Source organism: Trachymyrmex septentrionalis, unplaced genomic scaffold (genome assembly GCF_001594115.1).
Source record: "Trachymyrmex septentrionalis isolate Tsep2-gDNA-1 unplaced genomic scaffold, Tsep1.0 scaffold37, whole genome shotgun sequence".
In the NCBI taxonomy this organism is placed as follows: Eukaryota; Metazoa; Arthropoda; class Insecta; order Hymenoptera; family Formicidae; genus Trachymyrmex; species Trachymyrmex septentrionalis.
The window spans coordinates 7,725,795-7,744,305 of NW_017305536.1; the positions used below are offsets into that span (position 1 = coordinate 7,725,795).

Genomic DNA, 18,511 nt, shown 5'->3' on the forward strand with positions numbered 1-18,511 from the left:
AACCGCTCAGGCACTTCAGTTCTTGAGCGGTGGCTCGTACTGTTCGTACGTTTCGCGCGTGCATACGTGACAGTTGTGTATACATTTGAACGTAGAACGTCGTGCGCAACCTGAATTTGGCATTAGTCATGTCACGATATTATACGAATTCGCATGAAGATTGACGCTTTGACGCCGTTGGATCTTGCCGACAATTAAATTTCTCGTAAGTCCATGGCCAGACTTTGGTTATCTTTTATTGCAAATGCATCGTTTTATCGTATCTTTCTTCAATCTTCTCGCAAATGGATAACGTAATCACATTTTTTTCATCCCTGCTACTGTGTGACTTGTATGTACATATGATTTTTAGGCGCTTCTGGAGGGTAGAATGTCAGCAGAATCGGAGATAATACTCGAAGAGGAACATTCCGTGGACCTGTTCTCAGATGTGGAATCGTCGCAGAGCACGAATAATGTAGCCAATTCGGACTGTAAGAATCTACCTATCCACGCGTTCTCTTGCGTCATTGCGTTTTTGCGTTGCTTTTAATTAATACTCAAACATTTGGCTTCAGCGAGTTCCATGTCGATTGGTGTCAACGAGCCTGAACCTTCCGACGACGTACCTGAGTGGAAGGGCATGAGTATGGACGAGATACGCAAAGGTCTTGGTGTTTACGATTATCGAGAACATCCGCCGATCGTCATCTCTCCTGATCATACAGTATTGTTCATGGTATGATTTAACATGAATAGAACAATGATATATTATTAAATTTTTGAAGGCTAATATATCACAATTAAACAGAAGTGGAGTTAATTTGCAAAGCAATAATTAACTTAATTTAAATTAGTAAGAGATGAGCAAATTAGATGTTAAAATAATTATGGGTAATTACACACACACACACACACACACACATATATATATATTCACAATATTATCATATTAGAATTCAATAAAAACTTATTTGTTTACTTACTGAGTAGCCTCTCATTGTCATCTTATATTTAAAATTTATTTAGTATGTAAGATCTTGTGATGTTATTAATTATTTGTTTCTTTTAAATTGTGATTAGTACTCTGCGAGCTGAAATGTATTATGTGTGTCATTTCATTAAATTATTAAATGTATTTTAATTATTTTAACATGTGTGTGTAATTTGCTCATCTCTTGATCATTTAAATATCAAGGATTATTTTGATAATATATCTAAATTACCAATTTTATACATAAGTCTTGCTGTGCATACTTGTTAGATATCTATTATATTTGCAACATACTTTTTCTGTGATTTAGTTACCATTGCGTTCACATGGACCACCAAAGCCGTATCCGACGCATCAAATAGACAAATGGAGCCAGGGTTATGTACGAATGCCACATTCTGCGCACAGTTTGTATCCAATAGAGCAGGTATATATTGTCAAATAAATAGAATGTCCAACATTTGCAATCTTGAGATGACAGATTCTTTGAATTCGAAAATTTACTCGTATTTTCTTAGAAAATATTGAGAAAAATTACATTTATCACATTTCAAAATTTTAATATTATATATAAGTATATAATTTTAAATTGCTTGAAGAATTTGTCATCGAAATAAAGATTGCAAGATGTAGGATTATCTATAAAGAAAATAGATATTAATTCTGTATTAAGATTTTTAGTATTGAATTTTAATATTCCGCATAGAGAGTATAAAATAATTATTGATATTAATTAAACTTTATATTTTAGAGAAGTGGAAATCGTTGCTGTCGAAATAGATGGGAGATGATCCAGGAAGCTTTGCTGAGGAGCATTCTTTCTAGCCAACAATTAGAAAAGGCTATACTTTCGTACAATCAAATATATGCACAGCGTTGGAATTTTGCGGCGCTCCATCACTTTTTCTCAGAGGTATATCTACGGTGCATCACACTTGGGTTGTGCTCTTTAAAAATCGTGATTAATAAGAAAATTTTTGACGCAGGTCATGGACTCGGAAGAGACAACAATGTTCTTTGAAATATTGATGCCAAAAATAGTCCAACTGGCTTTGCAGCTTCCTGTGCTGTTAACCGGTGCGGTGCCTCTGTTGAAACGACATAGCAACGGCTCCATCAGTTTAAGTCAATTACAAGTAGCTTCGCTACTGGCAAATGCATTTTTTTGTACATTTCCTAGACGCAATTCCAATAATCCGCAATCGGAATACGCAACGTATCCTTATATTAATTTTAATAGGTAAGGCTAACAAATTATTTAAGTTCTTTATTAAAAATTATTGGATAAAATATATTTATTTATTATTTATTATGTATTCTTCTAATTGTATATTTTAGATTGTTCGCCGCCTATAACGAAAAACAAAGTGCGAGTCGATGCGAGTCGGTGATGGAAAAAATTAAATGTCTTCTCCATTACTTCAGAAGAGTCACAACTAAAGGTGAGCATACCATAATTATAAAATTCTTTTATATAAATATTTATGCAATTTATCACGATGATTTATCAATAAACGGATGTAATGTAGAACTCGAATCATATTATAATTTTTACATAGAGCAGCATCTGAAGGTATAATAACAATTGAACGACGTTACATTCCGTTGGAAAACTGTCCAAGATGGAATTTGCAAGAGCAAAAATTACCATCGTTACATATAACGAGTAAAGGGACCATTGAAAGTGAAGGAGCTGGGTTGCTTCAAGTGGACTTTGCAAATAAGTGAGTCTCTATTATACAATTCTAGTTAGAATGAATCATGCCTGAAAAATTTATTGACAACTTGCATTGCTTGAAATTTTAGTGAGGAATTATAAGGCAAATAAACGTGAAAAAAAAAGATAAAAATAAAGAGATTCTAGAGATTATTACTGATATTTTTCGTTATTTACTAATTTTCTTTTTCGTGTGTATTTCGTAAATAGATATGTGGGTGGAGGTGTGCTAGGCTTAGGCTGCGTGCAGGAAGAAATACGATTCGTTATATGTCCAGAACTTATGGTCACTATGTTGGTTACGGAGGAATTAGACGATACGGAGGCACTTATTGTCAGTGGTATCGAGCGGTACAGTAAATACGAAGGGTATAGCAATACTTTCAAATGGAAAGGAGATTTTGTTGACGAGACACCGAGGGATATTAGTGGTAGACGTATGACGTCAATCGTTGCTATTGATGCCCTTTACTTCAAGCAATCCTCTTTGCAGTTCAATATGGACAACATAAAACGTGAACTTAACAAAGTTTGTAATCTTGATATAAATATCGTCTTAACCAAAATAAATCTGTATAAAAATTTATGAAATTTATCCTTCAGGTTCCTAAATTATCGGAACGTGAAGCAATCTCGTTTGTAAATATTTTTACCAATTTTAGATAAATTATAATTTTTATATAGATTGTTACATTTAAAAAATATTACTTTAAGCATTTCATTGTTCGATGATATTCTTCTTAAAATTCAAACACTATTAAAAAATTGCCGATTGTAAAAAATTGCTGTTTATTTTTCAATATTATGCTAATATATTATTATGCTGTCAGTATTATGCTATTGTCTCTAATTTTAAGCTAGTGCATTTTCCGTAGGCTTATGTAGGATTTGTCGGATCTGATATCTATAAGAACAATCTGCCCGCTATCGCAACGGGAAACTGGGGATGCGGCGCGTTCCGCGGAAATCCGAAATTGAAAGTTTTGATACAATTGATGGCTGCTGCAGTTGCAGGCCGATCGATGGTCTATTTTACTTTCGGAGACACGAAGTTGCGGGACGATGTGGCAGCGATGTACGCACATTTGGTTCATCACGATATTGATATAGGTATCCACATTTAAAAGAATTCCTGTATACGAAATCTATAATATATCTTTATAATCATTGATGTATTAATTGGATTAATTTTTTTCATTAACTTCTAGCACGACTTTACTCAATGCTGTCGGAGTATCGTCGAGAATCAGCGTCGAACGCTCATTCGGATTTTTATTGTTTCTTGTACAACAAAAGTAGAATGAAACCATTAAACAAATATTTCCTGACAAAGATTGAAAATTCTTCACCGAAGATTTCTACCAAGAGTCTGAAGGAAACACTATTTAAAAGAAATAAAACCGCAACCTTATCAAATAAAGACGTCGATAACAAGCGATATCTTTATTCGACGGCTAATGAGAAGGAAATGGAGGAGGAGGAAAAGATAATGAATTGGTTGACAAGCTGCGAGGACGATAGCAACGACAATGCTAAGCCCGATATCAAGAATACATGCCATGAGAAAACTAAGAATAATCCAAGAGAAGCGGATAGCGAAAAAAACAGCGGTTTACAGAACAATCATTTTGCAGATAACATTGCCGATGAAGAAAATATACAAATGGAAGAGGAGGTATCAAATAAATTAGATAACAATGTAAATTCCTCGAATTCGAAAAAGCCGGTTATTTCATGTCTCGTCGACAATCAAGAAACATCGAAGAAGATGAAATCCGAATTATCGACAAAATCTACGGAATTAAGTGACAGCGAATCTATCAAGATTTTGAAAGATTCTGCTCCAGAATCGTGTAAACAAAAGTCATTTCCGAAAAAAAGTGGCCAAAGGAAGATTTCAGATTTTTTCCAGCGAATATCTTGAATGCTATACAAGCGTTTTGAAGCTTGCCAATTAGCTACTGCGCACTCTGTTTGTAATTATAAACATTCTGTATAATCTTAAATGTTGCAAAGTACAATGTAAATAAAATTCTGCGTAAGATGTGATTATTCCAGTATCTTTCTCATTTTATATTTGACATCTTCTATTTTATTTTAAAAAGCAAATTTGCATTTGTATAAAATGTAACCAGAGAATTTAAAAACATTAATATTGTTATAACATTCCTACAAATATCTTACAATACTTTCAATGTTCGAAAGGTATCGACTTAAATATTTAATATATAATAATATATTATTTTTATAATCAATAATTCTTAAATTGCCAATTAAACTTCTGATCATTACTTGACAGAATTCTTTTAAAAATCGACCTTTAAAAACCTCCCCCGTGCCCCGTTCGGCGGGAGATCAGTGGGTCACGTGGCCGCTTATCGACGTATCGCGTTTGGCCGAGCGAACTGTCAAACGCGAAGATGGCTGCTGTCACTGAAATATTAAAGTCTCCCGCCGAACTGAGAATCAACAGGACTCGCCGATAGAAAATGTAGAATTTTCCTGGGTCGGAGGCGCGTCCCAGGTAACATGCGACCGCGATCGGCAATGCGGCACCGCGCGTCAACAACGCGATCGTTCCGCGGTGATGTTCGTGGGCGGTTTCGTCACGACGCGCGCGCCAGGTACGCGTGTGTATGTACGCATCTCACATGTGTTTGGTGTGCACGTCCATGCGTGTGACATCTCGGTCGGTCTGACGTTTCAAGCGAGCGCCGAGCGGGCGGGTGGACGGACGGACGGACGTAAATATTGAGCCGGATGCTTGGCGGACGGCGATGCCGCTGATTCGTGCGCGTTGACCGCCGATCCGATCGGCCGTGTCGTACGCTCTCAACCTGACGCTTGGGACCTGCCGATGCCGAGGTTGTCGTTCGTTACGCGTGGAGCCGTGCCATTTTCGTCGAGTCGCTCCATGCTGCCTGCGACGTTGACAGCCGCGACGTCGGCACGACGGGCGCATGAGTGTGCCCGCTGACGGCCGCGCGGTTACGCCGTCATGCACTACTCCTGCACGACGCGTTTTTCGCTCCTACGTGCGCCCCTTGTCGATCACCTGCGATCACCTGAGTTATTAAATCGCGATTCAACGTATGTTTCTCAAGCCGTTAAGCCTCTGTGTGTGTGTGTGTGTGTGTGTTATGTATGTGTGTGTATGTGTATGCGCCTGTGTGTGTTTCATTTTGCGTCGTTCCTCTTGAGCACGTTGACATTTTCGTCAATTCGTTAAAATAGCTCATTCGTATCGATCAGTTTTCTATTGATTGCTATTGACTAGCTATGACTAGAAAGTTGAGTTCGTATTGATCTTTTTTTTATATTTTTCTTCTTAATTTTTTAATCCTTTTTTTGATATGTGCCAAGTTAATAATGAATTTCTACTCCGATTTATTACTACCTCAACCTGTCCTGCAGACTACAATTTTGTCGTCTGAATGATAGTCTTGAGAAAAAATCCTTCTATGTAACAGATCTTTCCTGTGTCACAGCTGGAAAACATTGTACTTTGAAATAATTGGCTCTGTTCCAAAATTCATTGCACATAGAGCGAACTATAGATTTTCAAGGCTAACAGTGAATTTTGGAACATAAATCATTGAAAACAAGCGCAGAGTGAGATAAGGAGGAACTCCAAGTTTTCTTCTTTTCCTTTTAGCAAATCTTAAGTATGAACATAATGCGCAAATTACGAGGGGGTACCAGCGTCGGAGGCATGGGCTCGAGTGGTACCGGTGGCTTGGATGACTGTGCCGGTGGTACGAATCCTCAGCACACCGCTTTGGGGCTTATGCATCTCAAGAAACTGTTCTCCGAGTACACCCATCCACCGCATCCCCTCTCAGACACTGAACGTGATGATAAATTATACAACATGTTGCCGTTATTTTGCAAGGTATACAATATAAAAAGTAAATTCTTTAATGGTGAATGCAATCATGCGAACTATACTGAATTATAGTGTACATTAAAGACTGCTTTATATAAAGTATCTAAAGCAGTGGCATAATCGACTTTGATAAAGAAATAACATATACATTCTGTTAAATAACGACGATAAAAAGTCTCTTTTTTTTCAAAGAATATTTTGAACTGGTACAATAAGTTGGAGTGAAATAAACTGTACTTGTTCACATCATTATTTGATATTTATAATTGTTTAAAATAATTGTTTCCACATTTAATTCTACCAATTTTATACATAGCAACTTTTAGCATACACTAATCTAGTGTAATACAAGTGATCGAACTTCACATTCTTATATAAAACAGTATATCGAGGTTTCCTTCCCTTTGATACTAGAACGGATCTTTCACTTTAGAAGGATGTGTTTCTATATTCTCGTATCGTTATCATCGTAATTACAAAGAGACCGTCTCGTGCCGCCAGGTATTTGGCTCTAGTCCATCGGGAGACATGAACGAAAAGTTCTGGGACATTTTGGCATTTACACAACAAGTATCAAGACTAATGGTATCCGAGATTAGGAGGAGAGCGAGCAATCAGAGCACTGAGACTGCGAGCTGTGCCATCGTGAAGTTTCTAGAGATCGAGAATAGCGAGGAGTCGAGCAACGGCTGGATGTTGCTATCCGCGTTGAATCTGTTGGCAGCGGGTGATACATCTTTGATACAAGTGAATTGAATTTCTCTGATTAATTATTCATTTCTGCAGACAAATTTTTTTTTCTGCAATATAAAATTCCTTCTAGGCCATGACTGCTGCTTCGGTTCCATCAACTTTGGTGAAATGTTTATACCTGTTCTTTGATCTGCCTGAGATGAATGAAGAGGACGCTGATATTACAGATGCAAATAGCGAATTTACTCCTAGAGAGCGTAGAATACTGTTACAAAAAATATTCGTTCAGGTGATAATTTTTTAAATAATAGTTTGAAATTTTCTCAAGAAAAAATTAACTTTATTCGCAAGATTAATTTGTTCATTTGCAGTTATTGGTGAGATTATGTAGCCATCCTTATCCTGCAGAGGAACTCGCTCGTAAAGACGATCTTACCTTGTTGTTCTCAGCAATAACCAGTTGGTGTCCACAGTACAATATTATGTGGCGTAAAAGTGCCGCCGAAGTCTTGATGACGCTATCTCGACATGGTCTTACACAGAACGTAGTAGCCTATATTCATAGTAAGTTTAACACGCTATTGTGTATCTGTATTAGTTCAAGATCAAATCTACTTGATGTATTGATTCATCTTGTAGATAAAGGATGCATAGCACTCTGTATCGATAATATGCAACGTGTACCTGAGCTGGCACCATTAGAAGTTGTAGAAATGTTCGTAACAGTGTTCTGTTTTCTAAAAGATTCCAGTGAGGTTTCTCAGACATTGTTAGATGATTTTCGTGCTTGTCAGGGCTATATATTTCTATCTGAATTTCTGTTGAAGTAAGTAAATGTCGATTACGAAATTCGGTAGCTGTTTGTAATGATACAGTAAGAAAGATATTTTTCTATGTAGACATGCGCCGTCAAGATTAGAACAAGATAGTAGAGCGGAAGCACAGGATGCTATCCGAAATTTGGTACTAATGTTAGCATCTTTAACAATGTGCGGTCACACAGAATTAAAGCCAAGTCAAGCTAGTATGGGATCTTTATTTCAAATGCTTGGGTTTACTTTGCCACAACCAAGTAACAGAGGTATAACTTTATAAATAAAATATTTGTGAAATGAAGCGAACATACTTTATACAATTTTATTACTCCTACAGGAGGAAGCGTCCGAAATATTCAAGCATTCCAAGTATTGCAATCTGTATTCGTAAAATCTAATTCACCACTTCTGTGTTGCACTATATTGGACGCGATATCTAGTGTGTATCACAGTGATAATGCAAATTATTTTATTCTCGAGGGACAGAATACCCTGTCCCAGTTTGCAGAGAAAATCCATTTGAAAAATCCGGAGATACAAGAAAAATTCTTTCAGTTGTTGGAATTTATTGTTTTCCAACTTAATTTTGTTCCGTGTAAAGAACTTATATCTCTCTCCATTTTATTGAAAACGAATAATTCAGTCTCTTGCAGTATTATATGTATGGAAACTCTCCTCAATATACTCAGGTAATTTGTTAAAGATGTAGCTTGAAAAGCTTTATTGAAATATATTAAAATAATAGAAGTAATATAATATGTTAAAGATAACTTGGAAAACTTTATTGGAAAATATTAAAATAATATGCGATGTTCTATTGATATTTTAAATAAAATCGCTTGTTTCAGACACAACACTATATTTAAAGATGTTTATAGAGAAGTTGGTATGTTAGAAGTTTTTGTGACTTGTCTTCATCGGTATGCAACATTACTTAAGGATAAGCAAGCTGCGATCGAGCAAGGATTAGGTAAAGATATGATCATACATAAGCATTTGCATATGAATTCTGACAATTTAACATGATTTCAGAATACACGATATGCCCCGAGGATGAACGGTTGGGTGCCTTAGTAATGGAGGCTTTAACAACATTATTAGCGAGTAATGTTCAAAATGCGAATGTCTTTAGAGAATGCGGAGGCGCGCGTTGCGCTCATAATCTAGTGCCCTATGTAGATTGTCGGTATCAAGCACTTGGTATCGTGAGAGAATTGATACTCAGTGCAGGTGGTGACGATGATATGGCGACATTGTTAGGAGTTATGCATTCAGCACCTCCTAATGCCTTGATTTTAAAGACGCATATATTAAAGGTGAGTTTAATATTGTTCTGTTAATCTCATCGTTCTCATTTCATTCATAAAATTATTAACAATATGATTATTTGTCAGTCTCTGTTAGCCTGTTTGCGCGAGTCGCATAGGACTAGAACGGTTTTCCGAAAAGTTGGGGGCTTCGTTTACGTGATGTCAGTTCTTGTATCTCTCGAGAGTCAATTAGGCCCGCAAAGGTCAGAAAAGAGCGAACCTTGCAATGATATCATACAGAGAACTATACAGGACGAGAGCCAATTACTAACATTGCTACATGTAGTATTTCATACTATAAGTACAGCTATGCGATTTGAGCCAGCAAATGCAAAATTCTTCCATCACGAGGTACAGATTTGAAGCACATTATATATATATAATTATGTTATTAATAGCATGCTATTTTTATTGTATGAAAATAATATCGATTTTATAGATTTGCCAATCGAGTCTGTGTGATACTTTGCGTCTCCTTGGATGTTTCTCGACACAGACGAAAATTACCGAGATGGATATGATACCAACCATGAATTATCATAATATGTTAATATCATTATTTACTGGGAGTATATTGGAACCGGTATTTCCAGATAGTATGCCAAAGACATTAGGATACGCGTGCTTACTATTGCGATTGCTTTATGACGTGGCGCTCGATTCCTTTGACAAACCAAATTTAGCTAATGTAGGGATAAGATCTCCAAGTCACAAGCAAAATAGCATGGAGGTATACCCTTTTTATCGGAGAGTATCGCCAATGTTTTATCTTTCAAAAATGGTAACTATGGCTTGTATTTCAGCAAAAGTCATTTGACTCTCCTGGAAGCGGCAAGAGATGTATTATAAATTCCTTAAACCTAAGCCCACCTGCACCTGAACCAATTGTAGTTCATCCTGGCATAGTAGTGGGAATGCTTCACTTACTCCCGTCTATATCCGAATTATCCAATCCGCAAATGGCACTAGCATTACAACTGTACGTGGCGGAGATCATCAAGAGTTTGGTACGATCAGAAAGAAATCAGCAAGTGATGTGTGAAGCTGGTATGGCTGGTGAATTGCTATCAGTAGGCAGAATTGCTTTGCAAGATGAAACGCATCCACTTCATCAACCTCTTCAGTACATTATTGAGAGACTTGCTGCGCAATCACTTGAACCGCGAGATCTCAGGTGAGATTGAGATACATATATAAAAAGAAGAGGAAAATTAAAGGGATATATTCGAATTGGCATAATATTCGTAATTTAATCCTTTTAGAGAATTTCTACGTTTGGGCAATCCGTTATGTTGCATTTCACTAGACAATATCGAGCCGAACAAGTTTAGAGGTGGACCAGTTCCTTTGACGCGAATTAAGACATTAGTGTCGATGACGACGCCCAAGGATTTCAGAGCTCATGGTTCATGCACCTTACCACCTTTTGTGGAGTTGGACATGAGCGCCGAAGGATTTGCGTGTTTGTACCTACCAAGTGTTGCCCCGCAAAGTACCACACCTCCTACAGTTGTCTCTGCTGATAATAGTGTACTGGGAGGAATTGGATCAGGTAAATTATATATGTATTAATTATAATTGTATTTAATTTATTTCTGTTACGTTATAGTAGATCGTGCTGAAATATTAGTGTATAGAAAAAAATAGTATATAATAGTCATACATATTCCATCAATACTAAAAGTATTATAACAAAGATGTAATGACAATGAAAAAATAATTAATTTCATAACTTTAAAAATTGTATGATTGTCATTAGCATATAAAAAATTATTTTAGGCGATAGATTATTTCCACCACAGACCGGCTTAACATACAGCACATGGATATGTGTTGATAAGTTTAGTGATCCCAGAACTGATCCCCATTGTGTAAGATTACTCACCTTGGTGCGCACTCCACAATCAGCAAGAGATTTAATTTGCCTGACTGCAGTTCTTAGCGCTAGAGATAAGGCTATTATCGTTTCCACTCAAGAGACACCCATTCCGCAAAGTGAGTATATTCTAAAAATATGCATTAAGTATCATTAATGTAAATTAATGTGCATTTACAGATACAGGTGAATGGGAACCTGAAGGAACGGGTGAATGTGGTGCCAGAGTTTGGTGTCCCGATTTACTTCACGAAGGACAGTGGCACCATATAGCTATTGTGCTAAACCGCGCAGTTCTGAAAAACTCTAGCTTCTCATTATACTTGGATGGTCAGCATATCCATAGTCAAAAGGTAATTATCATTAAAACAAAGTAATTTCAAGATCACATATACAACGTATCTATTTTTAGCTTCATTATATTACACAAGTTCCTGGAGGTGGAGCAGCCAACTTAACTGTGGCTTCTCCGGTTTATGGTTACATTGGTACACCGCCCTGTTGGCGTCGATATTCTAGATTGACTTGGAAACAAGGACCGTGCCATTTGGTGGAAGAAGTGTTTAATTCTCAGAACATTGCTACTTTGTTCAGACTGGGGCCACATTATATGGGAAGCTTGCAAGCACCGCAATTGAGTGGTACTAACATCATATATAAATACGATTAATTTTTAAAATATAATTCTATAATTATAACAGATATTAACAATATACATTATTACAGGCCCTGAACCTCTAGCACCTCTTGTGGCCGAAGAAAAGGTTGTGTTTGGATTGAATGCAAAAGCCATGTCGCAATTAACGTTAGCTAAAATCAGAAAGGTTTACAGCCGAGCTGATAATAAGTCAATCGCCAAACAAGTACGGATAACTTAATCTTCTTATCTAAATCAGAAGAAAAAAAGAAATAAAAATTCAAATTAAATGACACGCATTTAAATCTGATTATTTTGTACAGCTTGGCATGTCATCCCATGAAAATGCCACACCTATCAGAGTTCTCCATAATTCCGCGGGACATCTCAGTGGTCCAGCCAGAGCATTAGGTGGTGTAGTTGTCGGTTATCTTGGCGTTCGTGTATTTAGTCCTAAACCAGTAGCTACTATGATCGACAATGTAGGAGGATGTTCAGTGTTATTAGGTATGACTGAAAATTAAATGGCGAGCGATGCTTAACCCGATATTGTGATGATAAAACAAGATTAAGAGTGAGCTTAAATCTGTTTAAAAGGTTTAATAGCTATGGCCCAAGATGTAGAATCTTTATATGCGGCTGTAAAGGCACTAGTATGCGTAGTGAGATCCAACCAAGCAGCTCAACAAGAGATGGATCGCAGGAGAGGATATCAGACTCTAGCTATGTTGTTAAGAAGAAAATGTCCTCTCCTAAACAGCCATATATTGCACTTAACGTTCAGTCTCGTAGGGACAGTCGATAGCGGCAGAGAAACCAGTGCAATTCCTAATGTTACAGCGTTTCAGGATCTCTTATGCGATTTGCAAGTAAGTTTTAAAAAAAAGTTCACAATTTTAATGCAAACTTGTTTAATCTGACGGGCGAGCGTGAATATAAATAGACACATATTGATTTAATTAATTTATTCAAATTTAGGTTTGGCACGAAGCACCTGGAGAATTGCTTAGATCTCTTCTTGAACACTTGTATGAACTAATAGCGGAATCCAGTGAAAAACGAACTAACTTGCGATTAATGAGAGATCTACAATTAGTACATAAACTATTGCACATCTTAAGCGAAGTAAAGCTAGGTAGCACTAGACAGATCCTTCTAGCACTTCTTAGTATATTATTGAGTCAACCACGACAAGCTGATCTATTATGGTAAACAACTCTTTCGTTTACATTTGCATAATTGTATTATATTAATTTTATACATTTATAACTCTTTTATTTGTCTTTTGTACAGGTTTGGACAATTCATTGTGGCTACGTTACCGCTGTGCCCCGAAAAACATCTAATCCTTAGAGAAGGAGAAGGAATCAAGGATGGGGAAGGAGAGAGTATACTTTTACGTAATCGTTGTTTACAGCTTTTACATTCGTTGTTGTTTAATGGATCCAAGGTTAATGTAAAGTAAGAAATTGTGCTAATATCTTTAATTGTGTTAGCATGCCGAATACATTATATTTGATGATATAAATGTAATTATGCTTTTGCAGTATGTGTGAAGAAGTAGCTAAAGTTTTGGGCCTAGATTGGGTACTACTGTTCCTCCAGTCTGGTCTTCATAGTACTACTGTTGTCTGGGGGTTACGTATACTCGTAGCGATATGTTCCGTGCAATCGATTCTGCAAAAATTCAAAGAGGGCACGAGCAATGGCGGTTGGTTACGGCATACCGATCATAATAAGATGACACTAGCACTTGGTATGTAATAGCAATGATTTTGTACCTATCGCTTACATAAACGCTTCAATAAATATTTCTATTACATATTTAATCTACAATAATTGCAATAAAATAATACAATATAATTATAATATGTGTAACAGGTTGCCATCAACAAATGTCAACTGGTGAAATTAAACCATCCGGGCTTCACGTACCAGGATTTCAGCATCTGGGCTGGTTGCTTCCGCAACATATCGATCTTGTTCCGGAACTTTATTTTCTCTTCATCGCTCTCATGATGGGGCAGCCTGTAAAATTATTACCTACCGATTCAAAAGTAAAAATACCAATAATCGCATCTTTATATTAAATGTATCTATATGTACTTTTGCAAAGTTTCAAGTCTAATCGTGAAATTAGTTGCTTTTTAATCTCGATTTTTCTGCTTTATTAACATTTAATATGTAGAAAATAATAATACTAACTATGTATTACAATTATGCGGCAGCTCGATTTGGATAACGTTTGGAATTTTATGTTTGGAGTCCCGGCAAATCACACACTATCATCCTTTGCTAGTAGAATTAATCTATGTCCTGAAGCAATGGTCACGTTACTAGCTATGGTGCGGACTATGTTGAATAGTCACACGAACAAGTAAGTTATTTCATGAGTCATTAATCTAGTTCAACAATAATTGTATTGTATTAACGAATCTTTCAACAGCCCAGAAATATTACCAGCGTGGTTAAACGATTATCCCGTGACAATAATACAATTCCTGTTCTTCCTTTATCGCAATTTCACTGACTTCATGCAAGTCTTTATGTCCGCGGAAGTTTTGGGTGCCTTAGCTGGAACCTTGTTTCCGAAACCCACGAGTTCTAGTCAGGATAGTAGCGGTGCTAGTACCCCAGCCGACGAGGTAATCACATTAGTGTATTTTTCTAAAAGAAAGCACATGTTTAATTTTCGAAGTTTAAAGAATTGAATATTATCACGATCATTCATAGTACTTTTAAAAAGTTTACTAAATTTGTTAATTCTAAGGTATTTTTATGGATGTTCTGTAGATATTTTAGAATTGAAGATATTAACTTTAATGTCGGATAATTATTGCAGCAAGAACCAGTATTAGTAAGATCGCCGTCGAAAGACGTTGGGCTGACAAATCACCCGGCGAAAAAGTTCGTAATGGACTTTTTTAAAGTTATCGTTGTTGACTCGCTTTCATTGCCAGTTACGGCGAAATCGCCGGCGATAGATCTTGTCCTTGAGGCATGGCCGGAACATGCATCAACGGGACAGCAAATGCGTTATCAAACAGAGGTGTTGTCTATATTAATGGAACATTTGTTAGCCGCGGATGTATTAATAGGAGAACAGGCTGCGTTACCTGTCGTTCCTGGTGGATCGGCCAATAATATAACTAATAATGTTTGCTACGTGGCAGCCAGAATAGTTGACAAATTGTGGCAAGGTAATAGTTTATTTTCTGTGTGCGCGTTAATCAAATTGAATAAAATTAATAGAAAACGTTACTACATGTCTTCTCAAATATCAGGCGCTTTAACAAAAGACCCACATGAAGTATTTGATTTCATCGTAAAACTAATTGGGCAAGCAAAGAGGCGACCCGGTGCTGTCAGTATGGAAGGTCTTCATCACTGCCTGAATAGGACAATTTTATTCTTACTGTCACGTGCGACCGATTCCATTGCCGATCAAATGGCGGTATTAGAGGCATTACATAAGCTTACTACTCATAGGTATGTGCAATTTACAGAAAGATATATGTGTTTACATACATAATATGTTTTACATAAATAATATGTATATTTCTGTTAAAAGAAAAATGAAATAATATTATGATTTTTCTGCAGATTATTAGTATTCGGTGCTGGCAATCACGAATTAGAATTTGTCGGCTGTTTAACGTATTGCTTGTTACAATTAACGGCTGATATAAAAATCATGTTGGACACTAATATGAAAACCACGTGGCACGTTAATCCGCAAGTGGAATCCAGCGATGACAGATTGATGTCTCATCAAGGACACAATTTAATGGCTGTAGCGGCAACGAGAGTCTGGGAAGAGTTATATGTGTGTAAAAAGCCTGCAATAGAGGAAGTTTTCAAAGTAACTTTATCAACGCCTGTGGCTAATGAGCGGGCACCAGAATTGCCAGTCGTGAGAGAACAAGTTCATGAAGCTGCGTCAAAGCTTTGGTTGAATTATGTAGTTTCGGAAAGAAGAGCCTCGTACAGAGTTCCCTGGGAACTCCACAATCAAATCCAGTCGGTACGTTAAAGTTTTTTCTTTATCTGTGTGCGTCATTCAATTATTAAAAATAAAATAAAATTATTGAATATTAATTCTATTATATTACATTTAGTTATATTATATCTTCCTTAATATTTACATCATCCCTTTGGTGCCACTCTATATTGTTTTTGTCATATACGTAATATATGGGTAAAAATATATAAAAATATTATACAAAAACCTTTTTTTTTTTAAATAAAAATATTAAAAACAAACATTAAGGAAAATATAACGATAACAAGTAAATGTATATATCTTTATTAATAAAAAAAAATTATAACTTATAAAGTAAAAGAAATCTCGGGGCCATAATAAAAGTAGCATCAAAGGATTATATTTAATATTTGTCAAGTCGTATAGGTATATAAAAAAATTACAGAAAATCCAAAAGGTAACAGGAGGATTGACGAGATTAGCTAGTCGAACGAAAGTACGAAAAGAGGAATCTGTGCGCGTAAGGCTTAGATTACATCAGAATACTGTTGCACAATGGACGGAGCAACATGTCGCGTTAGTTAGGGAACTGGCTGCAGTACGGCGTTTGCAGCATCAACAGACCAATCTGCACACTCAACGTTACGTATATCAAGTAAGAAATTTTGTCTAAGAATTTTACTTATTTCTATTTAATAATTTTGATTTTTGTTATATCAAGCAATGCAAAGTCGATATTTACCTGAATTTGTACAAGAAATATATTTTGCATTAATAAAGAATTTAAAATAAATGGATAAAACAATACACTAAAAATGTTTTTAATTCATCTGTAGGAATGGTTGCAAACCGAGACGGAATTGACTAGAGAACGCGGTCTTTGGGGACCTCCGACGCCCACTATACTGGATAAATGGATGTTGGACATGACCGAAGGACCGTGTAGAATGCGAAAGAAGATGATGAAGAATGAACTCTTCTACATACATTATCCATATCGGCCTGAATTAGAGCATCCTGATAATGTGAGTATGTCTTTACGATGACAAGCCTAGAATTATTTCAAAACTTAGATATAAGCATCTATACGTATTCATCATACGTCATAATACATGATCTATTAATTGTTTAGAAACAGCTAAAGTACAAAGTAGCGTCAAGCATGGATAGTAAGGATTATTATCTGAAGCAGCTTGGCAATTCGTCAGGAATGTTTGAACGTGAACGAGACCCCGTTATAGATGATACACCGTTAAATGTCAATGAAACTTCTACTGAGAGTGAGCCGCCGATGGTTCCATGCACACTGGAACGCCACGCTAGCGAGCCAGACGAAGCACCCGAGGATAACGAACAGGAAGAAGAAAACAACCAAACTGTTCCAGACAATCAAACGTTGATACGTCTACTTGAGGAACATGAGAAGGTTGTTATATACTCTATGTCCATGAAATTGCCATGCTGCAACCAGAACGCTCTTTTTTTCAATCTTTCTGTTTACATTTCAGATAAGTCACATGTTTAGATGCGCGCGAATACAGGGTTTGGATACAACCGAGGGTCTTCTCTTGTTTGGAAAGGAACATTTTTATGTAATTGACGGATTCACATTGTTGAAATCTAGAGAGATAAGAGATATAGAGAGTTTGCCAGACGCATACGAACCGATTCTACCGTCGCCGGGATCTCCCAGAAGATCCAGAGCGATGAGACAATGTTCCAAATTTAATTACGAAGATATCAGGTATTCTACAGACAAGATCGTTTTTTTTACATGACATTTGAATAATTTAAAAATATGGACTTTGTTATTCACAGGGAAGTACATAAGAGGCGATACTTATTACAACCTATGGCGTTAGAAGTATTCAGTGGAGACGGTAGAAACTATTTGTTGGCATTTCCGCGAAAAGTAAGGAACAAAGTTTATCAAAGGTTCATGACATTTGCTACTGCGATCGCCGACAGCGCTCAGCAGTCCGTAGCTGGCCAGAGGCGAACGGCAAATGTCGAGCAGGCCACCGGCTTGCTCTCGAATCTTATAGGGGAAACTTCGGTTACCCAGAGATGGGTGGTTAGTAGTTACAACTAAGTAAAATATAAACAGGATAAATGATTGAGTCTGTATTCCTTATTAATTAGGGACATTTTCTTTCATGTACAGAGAGGAGAAATATCTAACTTCCAATACCTGATGCATCTCAATACTCTAGCGGGTCGTAGCTATAACGATCTTATGCAATATCCGATTTTCCCATGGATCTTAGCCGATTATGATAGCGAGGAACTTGATCTCACAGATTCATCGACGTTTAGAGATTTCAGCAAACCTATGGGCGCACAAAGTCCCGAACGATTGTTACAATTTAAGAAAAGGTATAGAAAATATAGTGACATATACATCATGGATATGTCTTCAAAATAATTATTCTTTTTGTAGATATAAAGAATGGGATGATCCACATGGAGAGACTCCCCCTTATCATTATGGTACACATTATTCCTCAGCGATGATAGTATGTTCCTATTTGGTGAGAATGGAACCATTCACGCAACATTTTCTCAGATTACAGGTTTGTATATATATATATATATATATATATATATATATATATATATATA

At 36.5% G+C, this 18,511-nt stretch overlaps 2 protein-coding genes across 3 annotated transcripts in view; both read left to right on the forward strand.

Annotated features, from left to right (window-relative positions):
• Positions 1 to 37: 37 nt before the first annotated feature.
• Positions 38 to 4,655, forward strand: LOC108750672 (poly(ADP-ribose) glycohydrolase-like). Of its 2 annotated transcripts, XM_018490315.1 has the most exons (11): positions 38 to 205; positions 353 to 473; positions 558 to 718; positions 1,284 to 1,400; positions 1,725 to 1,886; positions 1,960 to 2,213; positions 2,312 to 2,415; positions 2,538 to 2,697; positions 2,901 to 3,219; positions 3,566 to 3,800; positions 3,899 to 4,655. In XM_018490315.1, the coding sequence occupies exons 2-11, from the start codon at positions 371 to 373 to the stop codon at positions 4,612 to 4,614; spliced, it is 2,331 nt and encodes a 776-aa protein (XP_018345817.1). In that variant the 5' UTR covers positions 38 to 205; positions 353 to 370; the 3' UTR covers positions 4,615 to 4,655. The 2 variants fall into 2 exon arrangements, with proteins under 2 accessions (XP_018345817.1, XP_018345816.1); XM_018490314.1 differs by having other exon boundaries at positions 38 to 473.
• A 1,702-nt stretch (positions 4,656 to 6,357) lies between these two features.
• LOC108750671 (WD repeat and FYVE domain-containing protein 3) overlaps positions 6,358 to 18,511 on the forward strand; it is a 16,141-nt gene continuing 3,987 nt past the window's right edge. Inside the window, exons 1-35 of the mRNA XM_018490313.1 lie at positions 6,358 to 6,582; positions 7,078 to 7,323; positions 7,400 to 7,558; positions 7,641 to 7,833; positions 7,909 to 8,095; positions 8,169 to 8,350; positions 8,422 to 8,773; positions 8,933 to 9,054; positions 9,117 to 9,400; positions 9,479 to 9,745; positions 9,834 to 10,124; positions 10,198 to 10,568; positions 10,657 to 10,946; positions 11,174 to 11,389; positions 11,451 to 11,623; positions 11,683 to 11,911; positions 11,997 to 12,133; positions 12,231 to 12,414; positions 12,505 to 12,776; positions 12,886 to 13,115; positions 13,201 to 13,368; positions 13,455 to 13,663; positions 13,789 to 13,964; positions 14,136 to 14,284; positions 14,354 to 14,552; positions 14,750 to 15,107; positions 15,192 to 15,396; positions 15,511 to 15,931; positions 16,335 to 16,544; positions 16,726 to 16,914; positions 17,022 to 17,315; positions 17,398 to 17,633; positions 17,708 to 17,963; positions 18,054 to 18,265; positions 18,330 to 18,462. Coding sequence (XP_018345815.1) covers positions 6,358 to 6,582; positions 7,078 to 7,323; positions 7,400 to 7,558; positions 7,641 to 7,833; positions 7,909 to 8,095; positions 8,169 to 8,350; positions 8,422 to 8,773; positions 8,933 to 9,054; positions 9,117 to 9,400; positions 9,479 to 9,745; positions 9,834 to 10,124; positions 10,198 to 10,568; positions 10,657 to 10,946; positions 11,174 to 11,389; positions 11,451 to 11,623; positions 11,683 to 11,911; positions 11,997 to 12,133; positions 12,231 to 12,414; positions 12,505 to 12,776; positions 12,886 to 13,115; positions 13,201 to 13,368; positions 13,455 to 13,663; positions 13,789 to 13,964; positions 14,136 to 14,284; positions 14,354 to 14,552; positions 14,750 to 15,107; positions 15,192 to 15,396; positions 15,511 to 15,931; positions 16,335 to 16,544; positions 16,726 to 16,914; positions 17,022 to 17,315; positions 17,398 to 17,633; positions 17,708 to 17,963; positions 18,054 to 18,265; positions 18,330 to 18,462 — 8,025 coding nt within the window. The remainder of the gene's footprint in view (positions 6,583 to 7,077; positions 7,324 to 7,399; positions 7,559 to 7,640; positions 7,834 to 7,908; positions 8,096 to 8,168; positions 8,351 to 8,421; positions 8,774 to 8,932; positions 9,055 to 9,116; positions 9,401 to 9,478; positions 9,746 to 9,833; positions 10,125 to 10,197; positions 10,569 to 10,656; positions 10,947 to 11,173; positions 11,390 to 11,450; positions 11,624 to 11,682; positions 11,912 to 11,996; positions 12,134 to 12,230; positions 12,415 to 12,504; positions 12,777 to 12,885; positions 13,116 to 13,200; positions 13,369 to 13,454; positions 13,664 to 13,788; positions 13,965 to 14,135; positions 14,285 to 14,353; positions 14,553 to 14,749; positions 15,108 to 15,191; positions 15,397 to 15,510; positions 15,932 to 16,334; positions 16,545 to 16,725; positions 16,915 to 17,021; positions 17,316 to 17,397; positions 17,634 to 17,707; positions 17,964 to 18,053; positions 18,266 to 18,329; positions 18,463 to 18,511) is intronic.